Source organism: Salvelinus namaycush, chromosome 42, assembly GCF_016432855.1.
Source record: "Salvelinus namaycush isolate Seneca chromosome 42, SaNama_1.0, whole genome shotgun sequence".
Lineage (NCBI taxonomy): Eukaryota > Metazoa > Chordata > Actinopteri > Salmoniformes > Salmonidae > Salvelinus > Salvelinus namaycush.
The window spans coordinates 6688811-6713150 of NC_052348.1; the positions used below are offsets into that span (position 1 = coordinate 6688811).

Here is a 24340-nt window from a genome sequence, read left to right on the forward strand (position 1 = left end):
TAATTATTAGGCAGCTTCATTACCTCAGGTAAAATGGGCCAAAAAAGAGATTTAATTGACACTGAAAAGTCAAAAATTGTAAAATGCCTTTGACGGATGCAACATTCTTCAAATAGCTAAACTATTGAGGCGTGACCACCGGACAATCAAACGGTTTGTTGCGAATAGTCAACTGGGGCGCAAAAAACGCATGGAGGAGAAAAGGTGCAAATTAACTGCAAAACACTTGAGAAGAATTAAACGCCAAGCTAACAGAAACCCATTCTCCTCCAGTGCCACCATATTCCAGAACTGCAACCTACCTGGAGTGTCCAGAAGTACAAGGTGTCAAGTGCTCAGAGACATGGCCAAGGTCAAGAAGGCTGAAACACGACCACCACTGAATAAGATTCACAAGTTGAAGCGTCAAGATTGGGCAAAGGAATACCTGAAGACAGATTTTATGGACAGATGAAATGAGTGACTCTTGATGGACCAGATGAATGGGCACGTGGCTGGATCAGTAATGGACACAGGGCACCACTTCGAGTCAGGCGCCAGCAGGGTGCTGGGTACTGGTATGGGCTGCTATCATTAAGGATGAGGTAGTTGGACCTTTTTGGGTTGAAGATGGACTGAAACTCAACTCCCAAACCTACTGCCGGTTTCTGGAATATTCTTTCTTCAAGCAGTGGTACAGGAAGAAGTCCTCAGCATTCAAGAAGCCCATTATCTTTATGCAGGACAATGCTCCATCACATGCATCCAAGTACCCCACTGCTTGCCTAGCCAGCAAGGGCCTCAAAGATGCCCGAATAATGACCTGGCCCCCTTCCTCACCGGACTTAAATCCGATTGAGAACTTGTGGGCCCTTCTCAAATGTGAGATTTACAGTGAGGGAAAACAATACCTCTTTGAACAGCATTTGGGAGGCTGTGGTTGCTGCTTCAGTGAAAGTTGATCGTGAACAGATCAAGAAACTGACAGACTCCATGGATGGAACGCTCATGACAGTTATTGAAAAGGAGGCTGGCTATATTGGTCACAGAATATTTTTGAAAGGCCAAAAATGTTATTTATCATTTTGTGTTACTTATGTTACACTTACTCTAAAAACAGAGAATAAACAAGTTGGGAGAAATTATTTTTGTAATTTAGTTGCCTAATAATTCTGCACACATATATTCCCCTGAGAAAGACAACTCACTTTTCCTTTGTTAAACATTCAGGTTTCAGGTTCAATAACATTTGATTGACTGAGAGCATTGTGTTTGTTCAACAATAAAATGAATCCTGAGGAAAACAATTTGTCTAATAATTGTGCACGCAATATACACTGCTCAAAAAAATAAAGGGAACACTTAAACAACACAATATAACTCCAAGTCAATCACACTTCTGTGAAATCAAACTGTCCACTTAGGAAGGAACACTGATTGACAATAAATTTCACATGCTGTTGTGCAAATGGAATAGACAACAGGTGGAAATTATAGGCAATTAGCAAGACACCCCCAATAAAGGAGTGGTTCTGCAGGTGGTGACCACAGACCACTTCTCAGTTCCTATGCTTCCTGGCTGATGTTTTGGTCACTTTTGAATGCTGGCGGTGCTTTCACTCTAGTGGTAGCATGAGACGGAGTCTACAACCCACACAAGTGGCTCAGGTAGTGCAGCTCATCCAGGATGGCACATCAATGCGAGCTGTGGCAAGAAGGTTTGCTGTGTCTGTCAGCGTAGTGTCCAGAGCATGGAGGCGCTACCAGGAGACAGGCCAGTACATCAGGAGACGTGGAGGAGGCCGTAGGAGGGCAACAACCCAGCAGCAGGACCGCTACCTCCGCCTTTGTGCAAGGAGGGGCACTGCCAGAGCCCTGCAAAATGACCTCCAGCAGGCCACAAATGTGCATGTGTCTGCTCAAACGGTCAGAAACAGACTCCATGAGGGTGGTATGAGGGCCCGACGTCTACAGGTGGGGGTTGTGCTTACAGCCCAACACCGTGCAGGTCGTTTGGCATTTTCCAGAGAACACCAAGATTGGCAAATTTGCCACTGGCGCCCTGAGCACACTGAGCACATGTGACAGACGTGACAGAGTCTGGAGACGCCGTGGAGAACCTTCTGCTGCCTGCAACATCCTCCAGCATGACCGGTTTGGCGGTGGGTCAGTCATGGTGTAGGGTGGCATTTCTTTGTGGGGCCGCACAGCCCTCCATGTGCTCGCCAGAGGTAGCCTGACTGCCATTAGGTACCGAGATGAGATCCTCAGAGCCCTTGTGAGACCATATGCTGACACATGCACATTTGTGGCCTGCTGGAGGTCATTTTGCAGGGCTCTGGCAGTGCCCCTCCTTGCACAAAGGCGGAGGTAGCGGTCCTGCTGCTGGGTTGTTGCCCTCCTACGGCCTCCTCCACGTCTCCTGATGTACTGGCCTGTCTCCTGGTAGCGCCTCCATGCTCTGGACACTACGCTGACAGACACAGCAAACCTTCTTGCCACAGCTCGCATTGATGTGCCATCCTGGATGAGCTGCACTACCTGAGCCACTTGTGTGGGTTGTAGACTCCGTCTCATGCTACCACTAGAGTGAAAGCACCGCCAGCATTCAAAAGTGACCAAAACATCAGCCAGGAAGCATAGGAACTGAGAAGTGGTCTGTGGTCACCACCTGCAGAATCACTCCTTTATTGGGGGTGTCTTGCTAATTGCCGATAATTTCCACCTTTTGTCTATTCCATTTGCACAACAGCATGTGAAATTTATTGTCAATCAGTGTTCCTTCCTAAGTGGACAGTTTGATTTCACAGAAGTGTGATTGACTTGGAGTTACATTGTGTTGTTTAAGTGTTCCCTTTATTTTTTTTAGCAGTGTATATATATATATATATATATGAAAACACTATTTTACAAAAAAATGTCCACTTTGACATTACTGATTATTTTATGTAATTCGTTGACAAAATGACAATCAATTTTAATCACACCTTGTAACACAACAAAATGTGGAAAAAGTCAAGTGGTGTGAATATTTTCTGAAGGCAGTATATATTGTATTACATCCTCCAGGGCCTCACCGTCTCTCCTTCAAGTCTAACTCCTGGCCTCTCTCTCTGTTTCTGTCTTTCTAAGCAGACTTCACTTACACACCATATAGTCTACTCTAGACAGTGCATGTGATTCCTCTGTTTCTCCGTCTTCCCTTCCAGCCAGCCGTTCCCTTGGCTCATCTACGGCCTAGTCAATGACTTCAAGGCAGCGCAGGTGAGCAGCAACAGCCTGTTCTGCGCCATCGTGCTCCTCTTCATCATGTTGCTCTTCGTCATCATCTCCATCACCTGCAAGATGAGCAAGGTGCTGGGAGGCCTCATGTTTTTACTGTAAATCTTCTTCCTGGTAACCAGCATCATGCTGGAAGACAAGATTATCACGTGTCCCATCTCCATCTGAAGGCCCCTCTTCAACCCCAACCTCCTGGAAACACAAACACACCTCTCTCACACACATACAGTAAACACAATAATTTGATCCTCCCATTGTCAATGGGGGCTGCCATTGGGAGGAGCAGTAGAAAACTAGCCTGACTTGATTGCTTTCAAATGCCCGAGCACAACCTGCAGATTATAAATCGTGAACTTTGAGCAGGGAAGACAGACCTGTCGATGAGTGATTCACGATGCTACTGCCCAATGGGATGGGTTTCTCTACACGTCACATGACCATATCCAAGAGCTTCCATTGGTTTAAATCCGTTGACTGACAGACCTGTAGGTTCAGTCCAACCCCAGTTGTAACTAACCTGATTCAGTTAATCAGCCAACTAATTATTAGAATCAGCTGTGCTTGACTATAGTTGGAGCGAAAACCTACAGGACGTTAGCTCACTTGGAAAAGGTTTGGAGAATCCTGACTATAGTAGTATAATTACATCACAACAATTAAGTAATTTTCTTATAAAACTTTATAACATGCCCAATTTTGCCCTACTTGTACCATAGTGATTTGTTATATTATCACATCCTAGTGAGCATAACTGGTTAAAAATGTATTTTCTAACAGTTTTGCTGCATTAACGTCTTTTGAACCAGTTTTGCTCACTGGGATATACAGGTGCCTTCGGAAAGTATTCAGACCCCTTGACTTTTTCCACTGTTAGGTTACAGCCTTATTCTAAAATTGATTGAGGGAGAAAAAAAAACACACCTCATAATGACAAAGCAAAAACAGGTTTTTAGAAATTTGAATATTTAGGTCAAAATAAAACATTTACATAAGTATTCAGAGCCTTTACTCAGTACTTTGTTGCAACACCTTTGGCAGCTATTACAGCCTTGAGTCTTCTTGGGCATGACGTGTCAAGCTTGGCAAACCTGTATTTGGGGAGTTTCTCCCATTCTGCTCTGCAGAGCCTCTCAATCTCTGTCAGGTTGCTGCACTGCTATTTCCAGGTCTCTCCAGAGATGTTCGATCGTGTTCAGTCCAGGCTCTGGCTGGGCCACTCAAGGACATTGAGACTTGTTCCGAAGCCACTCCTGCATTGTCTTGGCTGTGTGCTTAGGGTTGTTGTCCCCAGTCTGAGGTCCTGAGCGCTCTGGAGCAGGTTATCAAGTTTCTCTGTACTTTGCTCCGTTCATCTTTCCCTCGGTCCCGACTAGACTCCCAGTCCCTGCCGCTGAAAAACATCCCCACAGCATAATGCTGCCACTACCATACTTCACCGTAGGGGTGGTGCCAGGTTTCCATTGGACGTGGCACTTGGCATTCAGGCCAAATAGTTCAATCTTGGTTTCATCAGACCAGAGAATCTGGTTTCTCATGGTCGGCATGTCTTTACGTGCCTGTTGGCAAACTCATAGCGGGCTGTCATGTGCCTTTAACTGAGGAGTGGCTTCTGTCTGGCCACTCTACCACAAAGGCCTGATTGGTGGAGTGCTGCAGAGATGGTTGTCCTTCTGGAAGGATCTCCCATCTCCACAGAGGAACTCTGGAGCTCTGTCAGAGTGACCATCAGGTTCTTGGTCATCTCCCTGACCAAGACCCTTCTCCCCCGATTGCTCAGTTTGGCCGGGCGGCCAGCTGTAGGAAGAGTCTTGGTGGTTCTAAACTTCTTCCCTTTAGGAATGAGACTACTGTGTTCTTGGGGACCTTCAATGCTACATAATTTGTTTTCTTCCCCAGATCTGTGCCTCGACATAATCCTGTCTCGGAACTCTACGGACAATTCCTTCGACCTCATGGCTTGGTTTTTGCTCTGACATGCACTGTCAACTGTGGGACCTTATATAGACAGTTGTGTGCCTTTCCAAATCATGTAAAATCAATTGAATTTACCACAGGTGGACACCAATTAAGTTGTAGAAACATCAAGGACGATCAATGGAAACGGGATGCACCTGAGCTCAATTTCGAGTCTCATAGCAAAGGGTCTGAATACATATGTAAATAAAGGTATGTTTTTAATTAAAACATTTGCAAAGATTTATAAAAACCTGTTTTTGCTTTGTCATTATTGGGTATTGTATGTAGATTGCTGAGGACACTTAGATGACAGATAACATCTTAACTTTAGACAGCCACATTAAAGTAAAACACTTTCATATCTAGAGTATAATTTCTTGATCTTTCGTTTTCAAATGGATTCCAGGTAAATCTGGTTGAGAGAATGCCAAGAGTGTGCAAAGCTGTCAAGGCAAAGGGTAGCTACTTTACAGAATCTCAAATATATTTTGATTTGTTTAACACGTTTTGTTAGTACATTATTCCATATGTGTTATTTCATAGTTGATGTCTTCACTATTATTCTACAATGTAGAAAACAGTAAAAATTAAGAAAAACCCTTGAATGAGTAGGCGTGTCCAAACTTTTGACTGGTACTGTATATCAAGCAAGTATTTTTATATTCCACAGAGTATTATCAGATGAACAGTTCTGTACAGATAATGATCAGACTCACGTTACAAATGCTGGTTAACAATCCAATACATTTAGTTTAAATTGTTTCACAAAAGTAGTGCGCTAGTCTTTTACTAGTCCTGTATTAGCAGACCAATATAGACTTCATCAGCACAGGCAAATGGCTGCTGCAAGAAAACGTACGCTATCTGGATTTGAAGATGTGATAGACGGGAAAACAAAGATTTTCAAAGACAGCGGCGAGAAGATACACATTGCAGCCCTGATCCTGGCTAGGGGAGGCAGTAAGGGGATCCCCCTGAAGAATATAAAAGTTCTGGCCGGTGTCCCGCTCATCGGATGGGTTCTGAGAGCTGCCGTGGATTCCAAACAGTTTGACAGGTGATTCAGTTCAATCTACAAATGACTTTCCAATGTAGCTACAGTATATGGATTTGCTCTGAGGCTGTTAATAATAATTAGCTGCACCAAATGCATTTGACATTCTTGTTTTGCGTGCACGGATAATATTGTTCATCCTAGTGATAAAGTCTATGTTGTCTATGATGATTGATGCGTCTAGTCATATCTGTACATTATTAATTGTTTGTGTGTGAATATAAACCCATGTCAGATTCTTATTGAAATAGTTTGTCAAGAGGATGTTTGAAAATTTGCTGTCTCTGACTTTGTCTTGGCTACGCAAGACCGGTTTGCATTGACGTAGCCTACTTGCAGTGGTGTACTTAAAAACCTGTCTGGCTCTGGCGTTCCGCCAGCGGAACTCCTCCCACATTCCACTGAAAAGGCAGAGCGCGAAATTCAAAAGATATTTTTTAGAAATATTTAACTTTCACACATTAACAAGTCCAATACAGCAAATGAAAGATACACATCTTGTGAATCCAGTCAACATGTCCGATTTTTAAAATGTTTTACAGCGAAAACACCACATATATTTATGTTAGCTCACCACCAAATACAAAAAAGGACAGACATTTTTCACAGCACAGTTAGCATGCACAAAGCCAACCTAACAAACCAAGAACCAACCAAACTAACCAACAAACAACTTCATCAGATGACAGTCTTATAACATGTTATTCAATAAATCTATGTTTTGTTCGAAAAATGTGCATATTTCAGGTATAAATCATAGTTTACATTGCAGCTACAATCAGAAATTGCACCGAAAGCAGACAGAATAATTACAGACACCAACGTCAAATACCTAAATACTCATCATAAAACATTTCTGAAAAATCAATGGTGTACAGCAAATTAAAGACAAACATCTTGTGAATCCAGCCAATATTTCCGATTTTTTAAGTGTTTTACAGCGAAAACACAATATAGCATTATATTAGCTTACTACAATAGCCTACCACACTACCGCATTCATTCATCAAGGCACGTTAGCGATAGCAATAGGCACATTAGCGATAGCGAATAAACCAGCAAGATATATAATTTTGACTAACCTTGATAAGCTTCATCAGATGACAGTCCTATAACATCAGGTTATACATACACTTATGTTTTGTTTGAAAATGTGCATATTTAGAGCTGAAATCAGTGGTTATACATTGTGCTAACGTTGTGCTAACGTAGCATCTTTTTCCCACAACGTCTGGATATTTTTCTGACACTTTTTCTGACACACATATTCTGACCAAATAGCTATTCATAAACATAACTAACAAATACATGTTGTATAGGAAATGATAGATACACTAGTTCTTAATGCAATCGCCTTGTTAGAATTCTAAAAATAACTTCATTACGATATGCAGTTTACGTTATGGCGAGAGAGTACCCAAAAGCTGGGCGCAAACGACTAGTTCACATGTACGACAGATATATGAAATAACATCATAGAATGGGTCCTACTTTTGGTGATCTTCCATCAGAATGTTGTACAAGGGGTCCTTTGTCCAGAACAATCGTTGTTTGGTTTTAGAACGGCCTTTTTCCCTCTCGATTTAGCAAGCACACTTGCCAAGTGGCACGAATCTCTCCATCGTCAACAAACGGAAGAGAACGGAACACGGCAAAACTCCCGAAAAAATTTCAATAATCTGATTAAACTATATTGAAAAAACATACTTTACGATGATATTGTCACATGTATCAAATAAAATCAAAGCCGGAGATATTAGTCGTCCATAATGTCAGCTTATCAGAAGGCAAATCCAGGTCCCTCCTCGCGCTCTCCAGAAAACAGGAAACTGGTGACACGTCATGCCAAGAGCTATGATTCGAGTCCAGATCAAGTTACACACTCAATTTCTTCTCTCACTGCTTGTCGACATCTAGTGGAAGACGTATGAAGTGCATCTAAACTAATAAATATCAAGGACTTTAATAGGCAGCCCCTAGAACAGTGCATCGATTTCAGATTTTCCACTTCCTGTCAGGAAGTTTGCTGCAAAAGGAGTTCTGTTTTACTCACAGATATAATTCAAACGGTTTTAGAAACTAGAGAGTGTTTTCTATCCAATAGTAATAATAATATGCATATTGTACGAGCAAGAATTGAGTACGAGGCCGTTTAAATTGGGCACGATTTTCCCCCAAAGTGAAAACAGCGCCCTCTGTCCTCAACAGGTTTGAAGTAAAAATACTTTGCAGTACTACTTATGTCGTTTTTTGGGGTATCTGTACTTTACTTGACTATTTATATGTTTGAGTACTTTTACTCCACTACATTCCTAAGGAAAATAATTTACTTTTTACTCCATCAATTTTCCCTGACACCCAAAAGTACTCGTTACACGTTGAATGCTTACAAGGACATGAAAATGGTCCAATTCACACACTTATAAAGAGAGCATCCTTGGTCATCCCAACTGCCTCTGATCTGGCAGACTCACTAAACACAAATGCTTAATTTCTAAGTCATGTCTGAGTGTTGGAGTGTGCCCCTGCCTATCCATAAAATTTTTAAAAAATGTTTTAAATCATGCCATCTGGTTTGCTTAATACAAGGAATTTGAAATTATTTATACTTTTGATACTTAAGTATATTTAAAACCAAATACTTCTTAGTCTTTTACTCAAGTGGTATTTTATTTGGTCACTTTTACTTGAGTCATTTTCTATAAAGGCATCTTTACTTTTACTCAAGGATGACAATTTGGGTACTTTTTCCACCACTGCCTACTTGTTACAAAGCCTGAGGAATCAACTTCTTCAGTTCTTTCTCCCACCAGTGTGTGGGTATCAACTGATCATGATGACATTGAGAAGGTGGCCAAGGCATGGGGAGCTCAGGTTCACCGCAGGAGCCCAGAGGTGTCCAAAGACTCTTCCAGCTCTCTCGACACTATCCAGGAATTTGCCCGATTAAACCCAGGTAAGGGGTGAATCTCAATTGTAATTTCCTTGATTCCTCATGTCCTCACTCCTTGCCTCCTTCTCGAAATGCATTAGAGGAGGAGATCTGAGTGGAGGAACTGCAAATCTTCTGCTCCAATGTGCTGTGAGAAGGAGACAAGGAGGGAAGTGTGAGGAATCAAGATAATACAATTGTGATTTACTCAATGGCATAGCAACAGGGAAGTATCAACGTTTGTTATAATTTATTGTGACAAAACCACACCCTCCTTGATGCTTCACTGTCTTTGTTAGGACTCGTAGGCAGCGCTTTGTTATAGATGCCAGCCATGAATGGAAAATATGCAGAAGAACATATTCAAATCAAATCAAATCAAATTTTATTTGTCACATACACATGGTTAGCAGATGTTAATGCGAGTGTAGCGAAATGCTTGTGCTTCTAGTTCCGACAATGCAGTAATAACCAACAAGTAATCTAACCTAACAATTCCACAACTACTACCTTATACACACAAGTGTAAAGGGATAAAGAATATGTACATAAAGATATATGAATGAGTGATGGTACAGAACGGCATAGGCAAGATGCAGTAGATGGTATAGAGTACAGTATATACATATGAGATGAGTAATGTAGGGTATGTAAACATAAAGTGGCATAGTTTAAAGTGGCTAGTGATACATGTATTACATAAAGATGGCAAGATGCAGTAGATGATATAGAGTACAGTATATACATATACATATGAGATGAGTAATGTAGGGTATGTAAACATTATATTAAGTGGCATTGTTTAAAGTGGCTAGTGGTACATTTATACATAATTTCCATCAATTCCCATTATTAAAGTGGCTGGAGTTGAGTCAGTATGTTGGCAGCTGTCACACCCTGGCCTTAGTTATCTTTGTTTTCATTATTATTTTTGTTAGGTCAGGGTGTGACATGGGGAATGTATGTGTTTTGGTTTGTCTAGGGGTGTGTACGTTTAATGGGTCAGTGTCTTGTCTAGGTGTTTGTATGTCTATGGCTGCCTAGATTGGTTCTCAATTAGAGGCAGCTGTGGTTTATTGTCTCTGATTGAGAACCATATTTAAGGCAGCCATAGGCATTTGGGTTTTGTGGGTAATTGTCTATGTTGTACGTTTGTTGCTTGTGTGTGCACTTACGTTTATAGCTTCACGATCGTTTGTTGTTTTGTTTCGTTTTGTAATAGTGTTCGTTGCGTGTTTTTCCCTTCTCTAAATAAAAGAGAGATGTATTTTTCACACGCTGCGCCTTGGTCCTCTCTCTCACCCATAGACGATCGTGACAGCAGCGGCCACTAAATGTTAGTGGTGGCTGTTTAACAGTCTGATGGCCTTGAGATAGAAGCTGTTTTTCAGTCTCTCGGTCCCTGCTTTGATGCACCTGTACTGACCTCGCTTTCTGGATGATAGCGGGGTGAACAGGCAGTGGCTTGGGTGGTTGTTGTCCTTGATGATCTTTATGGCCTTCCTGTGACATCGGGTGGTGTAGGTGTCCTGGAGGGCAGGTAGTTTGCCCCCGGTGATGCGTTGTGCAGACCTCACTACCCTCTGGAGAGCCTTACGGTTGTGGGCGGAGCAGTTGCCATACCAGGCGGTGATACAGCCCGACAGGATGCTCTCGATTGTGCATCTGTAGAAGTTTGTGAGTGCTTTTGGTGACAAGCCGAATTTCTTCAGCCTCCTGAGGTTGAAGAGGCGCTGCTGCGCCTTCTTCACAACGCTGTCTGTGTGGGTGGACCAATTCAGTTTGTCCGTGATGTGTACACCGAGGAACTTAAAACTTTCCACCTTCTCCACTACTGTCCCGTCGATGTGGATAGGGGGGTGCTCCCTCTGCTGTTTCCTGAAGTCCACAATCATCTCCTTTGTTTTGTTGACGTTGAGTGTGAGGTTATTTTCCTGACACCACATTCCGAGGGCCCTCACCTCCTCCCTGTAGGCCGTCTCGTCGTTGTTGGTAATCAAGCCTACCACTGTAGTGTCGTCCGCAAACTTGTTGATTGAGTTGGAGGCGTGCATGGCCACGCAGTCGTGGGTGAACAGCGAGTACAGGATAGGGCTCAGAACGCACCCTTGTGGGGCCCCGGTGTTGAGGATCAGCGGGGTGGAGATGTTGTTACCTACCCTCACCACCTGGGGGCGGGCCGTCAGGAAGTCCAGGACCCAGTTGCACAGGGCGGGGTCAAGACCCAGGGTCTCGAGCTTGATGACGAGTTTGGAGGGTACTATGGTGTTAAATGCTGAGCTGTAGTCGATGAACAGCATTCTCACATAGGTATTCCTCTTGTCCAGATGGGTTAGGGCAGTGTGCAGTGTGGTTGCGATTGCGTCGTCTGTGGACCTATTGGGTCGGTAAGCAAATTGGAGTGGGTCTAGGGTGTCAGGTAGGGTGGAGGTGATATGGTCCTTGACTAGTCTCTCAAAGCACTTCATGATGACGGAAGTGAGTGCTACGGGGCGGTAGTCGTTTAGCTCAGTTACCTTAGCTTTCTTGGGAACAGGAACAATGGTGGCCCTCTTGAAGCATGTGGGAACAGCAGACTGGGATAAGGATTGATTGAATATGTCCTTAAACACACCAGCCAGCTGGTCTGCGCATGCTCTGAGGACGCGGCTGGGAATGCCGTCTGGGCCTGCAGCCTTGCGAGGGTTAACACGTTGAAATGTTTTACTCACCTCGGCTGCAGTGAAGGAGAGCCTGCAGGTTTTGGTAGCGGGCCGTGTCAGTGGCACTGTATTGTCCTCAAAGCGAGCAAAAAAGTTATTTAGCCTGTCTGGGAGCAAGACATCCTGGTCCGCGACGGGGCTGGTTTTCTTTTTGTAATCCGTGATTGACTGTAGACCCTGCCACATACCTCTTGTGTCTGAGCTGTTGAATTGTGACTCTACTTTGTCTCTATACTGGGACTTAGCTTGTTTGATTGCCTTGCGGAGAGAATAGCTACACTGTTTGTATTCGGTCATGTTTCCGGTCACCTTGCCCTGGTTAAAAGCAGTGGTTCGCGCTTTCAGTTTCACGCGAAAGCTGCCATCAATCCACGGTTTCTGGTTTGGGAATATTAGCTAGACTACGGCTCTGGGGAGATATGTATCAAGCATCTCAGAGCAATAATACTGATCTAGGATCAGGCCCCCCCTGCCCATGTAGTCTTATTCATTGTGTTCTTTGAGGCAAAACTGATTGTAAATCTGTAGTCCTCCTCTGAGACACTTGATTACATACGACCTCCAGGGCCGTAGTGCCTGCTGCAGGTTTTCATTCCTGCCTTTTAATCAGAGCCTGAGAACCACTTGCTGGGAAACCAGATGTACTGTCTGACTCACCACTCTCCAGCCAATCAGTGACCGTTCTTGTCTAGCTAGGTAGAAACAAAACCAGCACGACTGTCATCAATGAAAATGTGTTGTCTTTTAGTTCAATTTCTAATCTAAACATAAACCCAATCCGAGTAAATTGTTGCATATCAAGTATAAACAGAGTTTCAGTTGATAGCTTATTGATAGTGTGAGAGTGACTATAGACAACCCATGAATAGGAGATTATTCAAATAATGTGGGACTCACTCCGTAGCTACAAATGTCAACAGTGACCATATAGGTTTATTCATATCTCATATCATATGACCATCTGATTAAATAATGGATAAATCCAATATCTGCTGTGTTGTGTTGACTTCCTCCAGAGGTGAATGTGATCTGTCACATCCAGGCTACGTCTCCCTGCTTGCACCCCTTCCACCTGAAGGAGGCCCTGGAGTTGATCACCAATCAGGGCTTCACGTCTGTCTTCGCCGTGGCCCGACAACACCACTTCCGCTGGCAGGAGGTCAAGAAAGGAGGTATGGGATAGCCATGTGTTATGTTTAGGGCTTTCCGGGATAGACTTGTGCTATGTTTAGGGACTTCCGGGATAGCCTTGTGCTATGTTTAGGGATTTCCAGGATAGCCTTGTTCTATGTTTCGGGACTTCCGGGATAGCCTTGTGCTATGTTTCGGGACTTCCGGGATAGCCTTGTGCTATGTTTCGGGACTTCCGGGATAGCCTTGTGCTATGTTTCGGGACTTCCAGGATAGCCTTGTGCTATGTTTAGGGCCTTACACGTAGGTATGTTTTCCCGGACACAGATTAACCCTAGTCCTGGATTTTAAAAAAGGTAAATGGAGACTCTCCATTAAATTCTTTGTAGTCTAGGATTAGGCTTAATCTGTGCCTGAGGAAAAACTGTCCCTTAAATTGTGTCAGAAGTTTGCCCTGGCCACATCAACATAGCCAGGAAAAACTTGAGTGACCTAGATACAGTGGGGCAAAAAAGTATTTAGTCAGCCACCAATTGTGCAAGTTCTCCCACTTAAAAAGATGAGAGAGGCCTGTAATTTTCATCATAGGTACACTTCAACTATGACAGACAAAAGGAGAAAAAAAAATCCAGAAAATCACATTATAGGATTTTTTATGAATTTATTTGCAAAATATGGTGGAAAATAAGTATTTCTACACAATATAGCTTGTTGTAAGATGCTAATTCTCAATGATAATGAATTGTTTATATAGTGCCTTTAACAAACACAATACATGGAAGTCATCCCATTCACCACCAATCACTGTGTATCACAATAGAGAGATGAGGGGGGATTAGACAAGTATGTTTTTTTTCTCTGGACCAGGAAAATCTAATCAAATCAAATGTTATTGGTCACACACAGATTTAGCTAGTAGACGTTAAACCTTTTAGGGCTAGGCGTCCCGCAATTCAAATAAATAATTATAAAAAATATGGATATTAAACATTTAGGTACATATAAGTGTCATATATTGGTTGAAGGATTAAATTATTGTTAATCTAACTGCACTGTCCAATTTACAGTAGCTATTACAGCGAAAACATGCCATGCGATTGTTTGAGGATGGCGCCCCAAATCAAAATATTTTTCCACCGGCACAGGTTTCATAAATTCACAAATAGCGATTAAATATTCACTTACTTTTTGAAAATCTTCCTCTGATTTGTCATCCAAAGGGTCCCAGCTATAACATGTAGTGTCGTTTTGTTAGATAAAATCCTTCTTTATATCTCAAAAAGTCAGTTTAGTTGGCGCCATCGATTTGAGTAATCCACTCGTTCAACATGTAGAGAAAGGAATCCGAAAATCTACCCCTAAACTTTGTTTCAACAAGTAAAAATACGTTTCTATTTTCTCCTCAGATACCCTAAAATGTATATTTTAGGCTATTTAACTTTTACTTGGTCACAATCCCGGATCCGGGAGCACCCTCATCAGTAAAAAAGCTGACTAGCATAGCCTAGCATAGCGCCACAAGTAAATACTAGCATCTAAATATCATGAAATCACAAGTCCAAGACACCAGATGAAAGATACACATCTTGTGAATCCAGCCATCATTTCTGATTTTTAAAATGTTTTACAGGGAAGACACAATATGTATTTCTATTAGCTAACCACGATAGCAAAAGACACAACTTTTTTTTCTCCACCATTTTTTTACTGCATAGGTAGCTATCACAAATTCGACCAAATAAAGATATAAATAGTCACTAACCAAGAAACAACTTCATCAGATGACAGTCTGATAACATATTTATTGTATAGCATATGTTTTGTTCGAAAAATTTGCATATTTCAGGTATAAATCATAGTTTTACATTGCAGCCACCATCACAACTCTCACCAAAGCCACTAGAATAACTACAGAGAGCAACGTGAATTACCTAAATGCTCATCATAAAACATAAAAAATACACAGTGTACAGCAAATGAAAGACAAAGATCTTGTGAATCCAGCCAATATTTCAGATTTTTTAAGTGTTTTACAGCGAAAACACAATATAGCATTATATTAGCTTACTACAATAGCCAACCACACAACAGCATTGATTCAAGCCAACAGTAGCGATAACGAATAAACCAGCAAAATATATAAAATTATTCACTAACCTTCTCAAACTTCTTCAGATGACAGTCCTATAACATCAAATTACACAATACATATATGGTTTGTTCGAAAATGTGCATATTTAGCGGCACAAATCGTGGTTATACAATATGAATAGTAGCCAAAATGCAAACAAAATGTCGGGAGAAATCTTGGGAGAGGCACCTAATCTAATCAATAACTAATCATAAACTTGACTAAAAAATACAGGTTGGACAGCAAATGAAAGATACATTAGTTCTTAATGCAACCGCTGTGTTAGATTTTTAAAATTAACGTTACTACGACATACAGCGTGCGTTAAAGCGAGACCGCACCGAAATTAATGGCGGAATAATAGTTTAAAATTTTTCAACAGAACAACGAATTAACATCATAAATAGTTCTTACTATTTGATGAGCTTCCATCAGAATCTTGTGCAAGTTGTCCTTTGTCCAGAAAAATCGTTGCTCGGTTGTAGATTGTCGTCTTCAACTTTGGAATTAGCAGCAAACATTAGCCATGTGGCGAAGACGTGTCCAACTCACTATAACGCAGCACAAATAAAATACCGAAAATCGCAATATACTGATATAAACTGATATAACTCGGTTTAAAATAACTACATTATGATGTTTTTATTAACACCTATATCGAATAAAATCAGAGCCGGATATATCTAACGCCTATAACGAGAGCTTTTCAGAATGCAATCCTGAGGTCTGTCTTGCGTCATGACGAACGTTGAAAAGACTGCACACCCGGTTCCAAGAGCTTTTGTACGGCCTCAGATCTACCTAGACACCCCATTCCAATTCTCACTGCTTACTGACATCTAGGGGAAGGCGTATGCAGTGCATGTCGACCCATAGATTACATGCAAATTAATAAACTGACCCTGGAACAGAGTGCCCGATTTCAGATTTCTCACTTCCTGACAGGAAGTTTGCTGCAAAATGAGTTCTGTTTTACTCACAGATATAATTCAAACGGTTTTAGAAACTAGAGAGTGTTTTCTATCCAATAGTAATAATAATATGCATATTGTACGAGCAAGAATTGAGTACGAGGCAGTTTAATTTGGGAACGAATTTTTACAAAGTGAAAACAGCGCCCCCCTATTGAACAGTCTGATGGCCTTGAGTTAGAAGCTGTTTTTCAGTCTCTCGGTCCCAACTTTGATGCACCTGTACTGACGTCGCCTTCTTGGATGATAGTGGGGTGAACAGGCAGTGGCTCGGGTGGTTGTTCTTCTTGATGATCTTTTTAGCCTTCCTGTGACATCGGGTGCTGTAGGTGTCCTGGAGGGCAGGCAGTGTGCCCCCGGTAATGCGTTGGGCAGACCGCACCACCCTCTGGAGAGCCCTGCGGTTGTGGGCAGTGCAATTGCCTTACCAGGCTGTGATACAGCCCGACAGGATGCTCTCAATTATACATCTGTAAACGTTTGTGAGGGTCTTAAGGGCCAAGCCGAATTTCTTCAGCCTCCTGAGGTCGAAGAGGCTCTGTTGCGCCTTCTTCACCACACTGTCTGTGTTGGTGGACCATTTCAGATTGTCAGTGATGTGTACGCCGAGAAACTTGAAGCTTTTCACCTTCTCCACTGCTGTCCCGTCGATGTGAATAGGGGTGTGCTCTCTTTGTTGTCTCCTGAAGTCCACGATCAGCTTCTTCGTTTTGTTGACATTGAGGGAGAAGTTATTTTCCTGGCACCACTCCGCCAGGGCCCTCACCTCCTCCTGTAGGCTGTCTCGTCATTGTTGGTAATCAGGCCTACTACTGTTGTGTCGTCTGCAAACGTGATGATTGAGTTAGAGGCGTGTATGGCCACGCAGTAATGGGTGAACAGGAGTAAAGGAGGGGGCTAATTACGCACCCCTGTGGGGCCCCTGTGTTGAGGATCAGCGAAGTGGAGGTGTTGTTTCCTACCTTCACCACCTGGGGACGGCCAGTCAGGAAGTCCAGGACCCAGTTGCACAGGGCAGGATTCAGACCCAGGGCCTCGATCTTAATGATAGTATTAACCCTAGTTAGAACCTATTAACTAATATTGATTATTTTGCTCTCTCCTCTTCAGGTAGTGTAGCCACCAAGCCACTGAACCTTGACCCGTCTAACAGGCCCCGGAGACAGGACTGGGATGGAGAGCTGTGTGAGAACGGATCTTTCTACATTCATACCAGAGCGACAATAGAGGAAGGCCTGCAGGTAACTGGCACTATACCCCATCGGGGCCCATACTCACAAAGTGTTTCAGGATAGGAGTGTTGGTCTAGGATCAGTTTTCCCTTTTCTATCATTATTAATAAGATTGTATGGGCAGGGAGGACCTGATTCTAGATCAGCACTCCTATCCTGAGACGCTTTATGAACACTGGCCCTGATGTGTATGTCTGCTGCTGGAGGTGAACCCTATTTTCCTCAGGTGATCAATAATGTTTAGTCATTCAGTGGATGTGAGCTTGACCAGAGACAAAAGACACACTGAGAAATCGACTTACTGATCTATAATTCTAGATATTCTATTGTCAACTGCCGTTGTTTCAAATGATAATTGAAATCCCCTTTCTCTTGCATTGTCTTTCTTAGGGGGGAAAGTGGGCTTACTATGAGATGCTGCCAGAGTACAGTGTGGATATTGATGTGGATATCGATTGGCCCGTGGCAGAACAGAGAGTACTGAGGTAGTCTGAAGTCACTAACTCAGAGCTTCACGTTCTCTCTCTCTCACACTCTCTCTCTGTGTTTACTTGAACAAACTTAATAGGTGTCAATCCAACGGGACGGTTGAGCTAACGTAGGCTAATGCGATTAGCATAAGGTTGTAAGTAACAAGAACATTTCCCAGGACATAGACATATCTGATATTGGCAGAAAGCTTAAATTCTTGTTAATCTAACTGCACTGTCCAATTTACAGTAGCTATTACAGTGAAAGAATACCATGTTATTGTTTGAGGAGAGTGCACAATTTTGAACATGAAAAGTTATTAATAATAAACAAATTAGGTACATTTGGGCAGTCATGATACAACATTTTGAACAGAAATACAATGGTTCAATGGATCAGTCTAAAACTTTGCACATACACTGCTGCCATCTAGTGGCCAAAACCTAAATTGCACCTGGGCTGGAATAACACATTATGGCCTTTCTCTTGCATTTCAAAGATGATGGTACAAAAAAAATACAAAAGAACAGTTGGTTTTTTCTTTGTATTATCTTTTACTAGATCTATTGTGTTATATTGTCCTTCATTCCCTTCAAATGGTACCAAGAATATGCATATCCTTGCTACAGGCAGTTAGATTTGGGTATGTCATTTTAGGCGAAAATTGAAAAAAAGGGCGGATCCTCAAGAGGCAACACAATAAACATTTATGTAACACAGAGGAGTCGTTATACAAATGTATTTCCCTGTGTGTTCTGGTATGACAACTGCTTGGCATTCGACCGCAAGGCGCTACGAAGGGTAGTGCGTATGACCCAGTACATCACTGGGTCCGAGCTCCCTGCCATCAAAGAACTTTATACCAGGCGGCGTCAGAAGAAGGCACTAAGAATTGTCAAAGACTCCAGCCACCTAAATCATAGACTGTTCTCTCTGCTACCGCACTGCAAGCGGTACCGATGCACCAAGTCTGGAAACAACAGGACCCCCAAGCTATGACTGCTAAATAGTTAGTTAAATAGTAAACCAATAGCTACTTGGAATATCTGCAATGACCGTTTTTGCCCTAATGTCTTTTGACTCATCACATACGCTGCTGTTACAGTTTATCTATCCCGTTGCCTAGTCACTTTATCCCTACCTATATGTACATATCTACCTCAACTACCTCGTATCCCTGCACAATGACTCGGTACTGGTACCCTGTGTATATAGCCAAGTTATCATTACTCATTGTGTATGTATTACTTGAGTTAATTTGTACTTTTTTTTCTCTCTCTGCATTGTTGGGATTGGCCCGTAAGTAAGCGTTTCACCTTTAGTCTACACCAGTTGTTTTACGAAGCATGTGACAAATAAGATTTGATACAATTGTATTTGATCTGTTCCTCTCCAGGTTTGGTTACTTTGGCCTGGACAAACCTGAGGTGGTGTGTCTGCTGCTGTGTAACATCTCAGGCTGTCTGACGGACGGCCGCGTCCTCATCTCTGTCTCTGGAGAGGAGATGATCTCTGTCAACACCAGAGATACCATGGGTATCCGCATGCTGCAGAGAGAGGGGGTGGAGGTACGTAGACTATAGATATAGAACATATAGAACATACACCAGAGAGGGAAAAGAGATACAGTACAAAGATAATGCGAAGAATACTGATGATTGAAGATTGACGTAGATTCATTGGAATTTAAAAGATCACATATGGTAACAGCAAATAGTGACAGACAGTCTTTACTTTATTTTTTACAGTTGAAAGAGAATCCCAATCATGTGATTACTGCTTCCACAAATACATGTGTTGTCTATGTTGTAATAGGAATTTCCAGGTGAACAAAAAGGACAGCGTTGGTAAAGTCAATCAAAAATATATCGGTTTTATTACAAGTTGCAAAAGGGAGACACCATGCAGCCCAGAAGCAGAGAACACGTCTAACTGACCTCTTGGAGACGGGGCCTTTCTATCCTAATCAGACAGCACCAAATGTTCTGTAAACACCAGCCGAGAGGCTTGTACGAAGACAAAACAAAAAGGCAGCAACTGTCAGCTGCTACAGAATCACAGTGTTCACAGGTTGTCATCAATACAATGCAACAGTGAATAATCAGTGTGTCCTTGTACTTCCAGTCTGGCGTCAACTACTATCAACAGATAGGAGAATAATCCATAACATTCAGTATCAAGTCTAGTGACCATCAACCTGCACCTTGAGTATCACAAACACTGGAAATCATGTGTATTACAGGAACTCAAAATATACTAAACATTGTGTTGATCACTCTAAACTAAAGATGAACTTTAGTCATCTTAAATTTCCCAATTACATATGAAGAAGAGGAGGCAATTCATTGTTTTGATAGTGAAGTTACAGGTCATCCATACTCAACAGGGGCGGCAGGTAGCCTAGTGGTTAACCGAAAGGTTGCTGGATCGAATCCCCGAGCTGACAAGGTTAAAATGTGGTGATCTGTCCCTGAACAAGGCAGTTAACCCACTGTTCACCGGTCATCATTGTAAATTAGAATTTGTTCTTAACTGACTTGCCTAGTTAATTTAAAAAAAATAGGCGGACTGTGATCTGGACCCAGAACGGGGTCAGTACGGACTGCGGGTTCTGACCGAGTTTTTAAAATAATAATTATATGAATATAAATACAATTTGGGGGGAGGGGGACATTTTGTTAGGATTTGACTCATGGTATGATCTGAACACACATAAGACATGGAAAATGTGTAGAATTGCGGGAAAAGAGTTTCAAAACTGCACATATTTCTCTCTGCCAACAAGAGGGGTGCGAACAGTTTGGGGTTGCGAGGTAGAGGTTTGTTAATATGCTGATAAATGACAATATCCATCCGAACCTTTGCCATCTAGGAAATGTGTGTGACCGGACCTTCTGAAATAGTATTAGAATATAATTACTTTATTTTTCCAGAAGACACTTTAGTTGTGGCAAGTCAGATAAGATAAAGATATATAGTAAACATAAAAAACGGCAACATTCACATGACAGATACAAATTCTTACAAGGTATATATACACTTAGTGTACAAAACATTAAGAATAGCTGCTCTTTCCATGACAAACTCACCGGGTGAAATATGATCCCTTATTGATGTCACTTGTTAAATGCACTTCATTCAGTGTAGATGAAGGGGAGGAGACAGGTTAAAAGAAGGATTTTTAAGCCTTGAGACAATTGAGACATGGATTGTGTGTGTGTGCCATTCAGTGGGTGAATGGGCAAGACAAAAGATTGAAGTGCCTTTGAACGGGGTATGGTAGTAGGTGACAGGCGCACCGGTTTGTGCCAAGAACTGCAACGCTGCTGGGTTTTTCACACTCAACAGTTTCCTGTGTGTATCAAGAATTGTCCACCACCCAAAGGACATCCAGCCAACTTGACACAACTGTGGGAGTCAACATGGGCCAGCATCCCTGTGGAACACATTCGACACCTTATAGAGTCCATGCCCAATGAATTGATATTAGCAACTCAATATTAGGAAGTCCGTTCTTAATGTTTTGTGCACTGTGTATATATTAGATAAATATAAGTCACAAACATCTGATTTCATTTAAAAGCCATGCTATAAAAAAAATAAACCTCTGTTAGATACCTGAGTCCAGCACAATAGCCAAGTTACTGTCTGCCCCTGGTACATCTAGATAAGCCACAGCTCATTACTGAAACCACCACCCATTAAACACTCACAGGCCACTATTTACTCTAGCTGTCATGTGTATCACGTTTCAGGAGAAGACCCAGATGCAGATAGTGTCGAAGTAACAAAAGTTTATTCCTAGAACAGGGGGCAGGCAAAACGACAGGGGGCAGGCAAAACGGGTCAGGCAGAGGTCAATAATAAAAAAAATCAGTTTTACAGCAAATTTCCTTCAATTCTACACATTTTGCAATAAGGTGGAGCTAAATGTTTGCCGTTTTTAATGATAACTGATGATCCATCGGCCCACCTCGGTCGGTAGTTTGTCCATGCTTAACACAAGTTTAGAAAGCTGGCTGCTAGACTAACTTAACAATCTTTAAAAAAATAAAATAATAATACTGACTTGGGCTAATTGAGTGGCTGCTGATGCACAACCAAATGTTGAAATTGTACCTTGTGTATTCTATTATTCTAACTCAACAGGAAGTTGAGACCCCAACTGAGTCCCCCCCCCCCCCAAATAAAGCACAAATCAGAGCTTGCATAAAGAACTTAGACAATAAATCAAGTGTTTTATGCTGTCTCCTCCAGGTGATCCTGATCTCATCCAGTGAGGACCTGACCAAGGCCTTGGCTGACAAGCTGTCCCAGAGGACGGGCTGCGAGGTCAGACAGCTGGGCAAGGACATCCAGGGTGAGGCCAAAGCCATGATGGACTACAGGGATCTGGACTGGAAGGCAGTCGCCTATATGGGTAAACTCACTATTCTTTTCACTTAACTGACTACTACTACTTACTACTTACTACTAATAATAATATTGCTACTACATTTACTTGTTTAGTGATCATTTGTAAAGTGGCTCTCTATTTGCCTTCTGCATGTAGGTTAGGCTACCACTGCAGAAAACTACTGGTATTGTTCTGAGTTCATGTCACTGTCAGTCAATTAATATTTATGGGCAATGTGAGAAGGGTGATGTCAGCTGTCAAGTCCTGGAGAAATTGAGATTCAATTTAAAATGAATCTATTTCTATACTGAACAGAAATATGAACGCAACATGTAAAGTGTTGGTCCCATGAAACATGAGCTGAAATAAAAGATCCCTGAAATTTTCCATATGTACAAAATGTTTATTTCTCTAAAATGTTGTGCACAAATTTGTTTACATCCCTGTTAGTGAGCATTTCTCCTTTGCCAATATAGTCCATCCACCTGCCATGTGTGGCATATCAAGAACCTTGTCCTGAGGATAATAAAAGGCCACTCTATTGAATGTTAATTTCTCTACCATAAGCCGCCTCATCTAGCACATCCAACCGCCCTCACAACCGCAGACCACGTGTAACCACGCCAGCCCAAGACCTCCACATCCAGCTTCTTCACCTTCGGGATCATCTAAGAACAGCCTCCCGGACAGCTGATGAAACTGTGGGTTTGCACAACCAAATAATTTTTGCACAAACTGTCAGGAACCGTCTCATGGAAGCTTATCTGCTTGCTCGTCGTCCTCACCAGGGTCTTTACCTGACTGCGGTTTGGCGTCGTAACCGACTTCAGTGGGCAAATGCTCACCTTCAATGTCCACTGAAACGCTGGAGAAGCGTGCCCTTCACGGACGAATCGCTGTCTTTATTTCAATTGACTGATTGCCTTATATGAACTGTAGCCTCAATTGTTGCATGTTGCGTTTATTTTTTGTTCAGTGTATGATTTCAGTAATTCATTTTTAAGATTTTAAGATAAACCCAAAATTCTAAACTATTCATAAAAAAAAAAATATTTCTATGATTTCCTTAAATCATGTGTTTTAGCAAATTTTTTTCATGTGTTTTTGCAACATACTAATCATCCTATGAATACTTCCAGAACCACCTTATGGACACTTTAATAGATAAACAAACTCAACTCATTCCATCCCTCCTACAGGTAACGATGCACCAGATGTTGACTGTCTGAACCTGGCTGGGCTGAGTGCAGTACCCCGGGATGCCCCAGTGGTAGCAATCAATGCTGCTAAATATTCCTGCCACAATGTTGCAGGCCTGGGGGCTGTGAGGGAGTTTTCTGAACACATCCTGCTGCTCAAGAAGAAGGCCAAGTCTCAGATGGAACAGGACCGCATCCACAGACATGCATTCTAAACTCTAGAATGTGTTCTGAAGTCAGAGACACATTCTAAACTCTAGAATGTGTTCTAAAGTCACAGACATGCATTCTAAACTCTAGAATGTGCTCTAACTCTAATCTGGCTCAGATATGTTCTAAACAAAGAGTTGCATTCTTGAAGCCTGAGTGCCAGTCTGTTTTTGCTCACTTGCCAGCTCCTTGTCACTCCAAACATATTTGGCATTACAATTCCAAAAAGAGTTAACTAGAGAGCAGAAACAGACTGGCACTCAGGCTATTTTATTCTAGACTATCAGACAAACCTAAACTCATGCCTGTGCTAAAGATTAGGCTAAATGACCTTGAAGCTTATTGACAATTCTCAATACTTTCTCTGGAGTATTTACTCACTTTCAGGCACTTAGCTCAGGCTGAGGTGTTTTTTTACAGGTTGTCAGATCGAGGTAGTTTTGGTTTTACAACTCCAAACCATATAAACTTGAATGCTTATTGGATTTAATCATATTTGTGTAGGAGGATGTGGCGAAAGTGAAAAACACCTCATAAACTCAGCAAAAAAAAAGGAACGTCCTCTCACTGTCAACTGCGTTTATTTTCAGCAAACTTAACATGTGTAAATATTTGTATGAACATAACAAGATTCAACAACGGAGACAAACTGAACATGTTCCACAGACATGTGACTAACAGAAATTGAATAATG

The 24340-nt window shown here is 42.0% G+C and overlaps 1 protein-coding gene across 1 annotated transcript; it reads left to right on the forward strand.

Annotated features, from left to right (window-relative positions):
- The first annotated feature begins 6053 nt into the window (after window positions 1–6053).
- LOC120035099 (N-acylneuraminate cytidylyltransferase-like) lies at window positions 6054–23660 on the forward strand. Its single transcript, XM_038981873.1, has 8 exons — window positions 6054–6274; window positions 9085–9227; window positions 12922–13077; window positions 17249–17379; window positions 17761–17855; window positions 19238–19409; window positions 22099–22261; window positions 23437–23660. Exons 1-8 carry the CDS (start codon window positions 6054–6056, stop codon window positions 23649–23651), a joined length of 1296 nt encoding a protein of 431 aa, XP_038837801.1. The 3' UTR covers window positions 23652–23660.
- Window positions 23661–24340: the final 680 nt, after the last annotated feature.

Excerpts from the sequence above, each read along its gene's own strand:
- LOC120035099 (XM_038981873.1), top strand. The coding sequence starts at position 6,054 with ATGGCTGCTGCAAGAAAACGTACGCTATCTGGATTTGAAGATGTGATA. Across the intron at positions 9,228-12,921 it reads ATTTGCCCGATTAAACCCAG|AGGTGAATGTGATCTGTCAC; the intron begins GTAAGGGGTGAA and ends GACTTCCTCCAG. Across the intron at positions 17,380-17,760 it reads CAATAGAGGAAGGCCTGCAG|GGGGGAAAGTGGGCTTACTA; the intron begins GTAACTGGCACT and ends TGTCTTTCTTAG.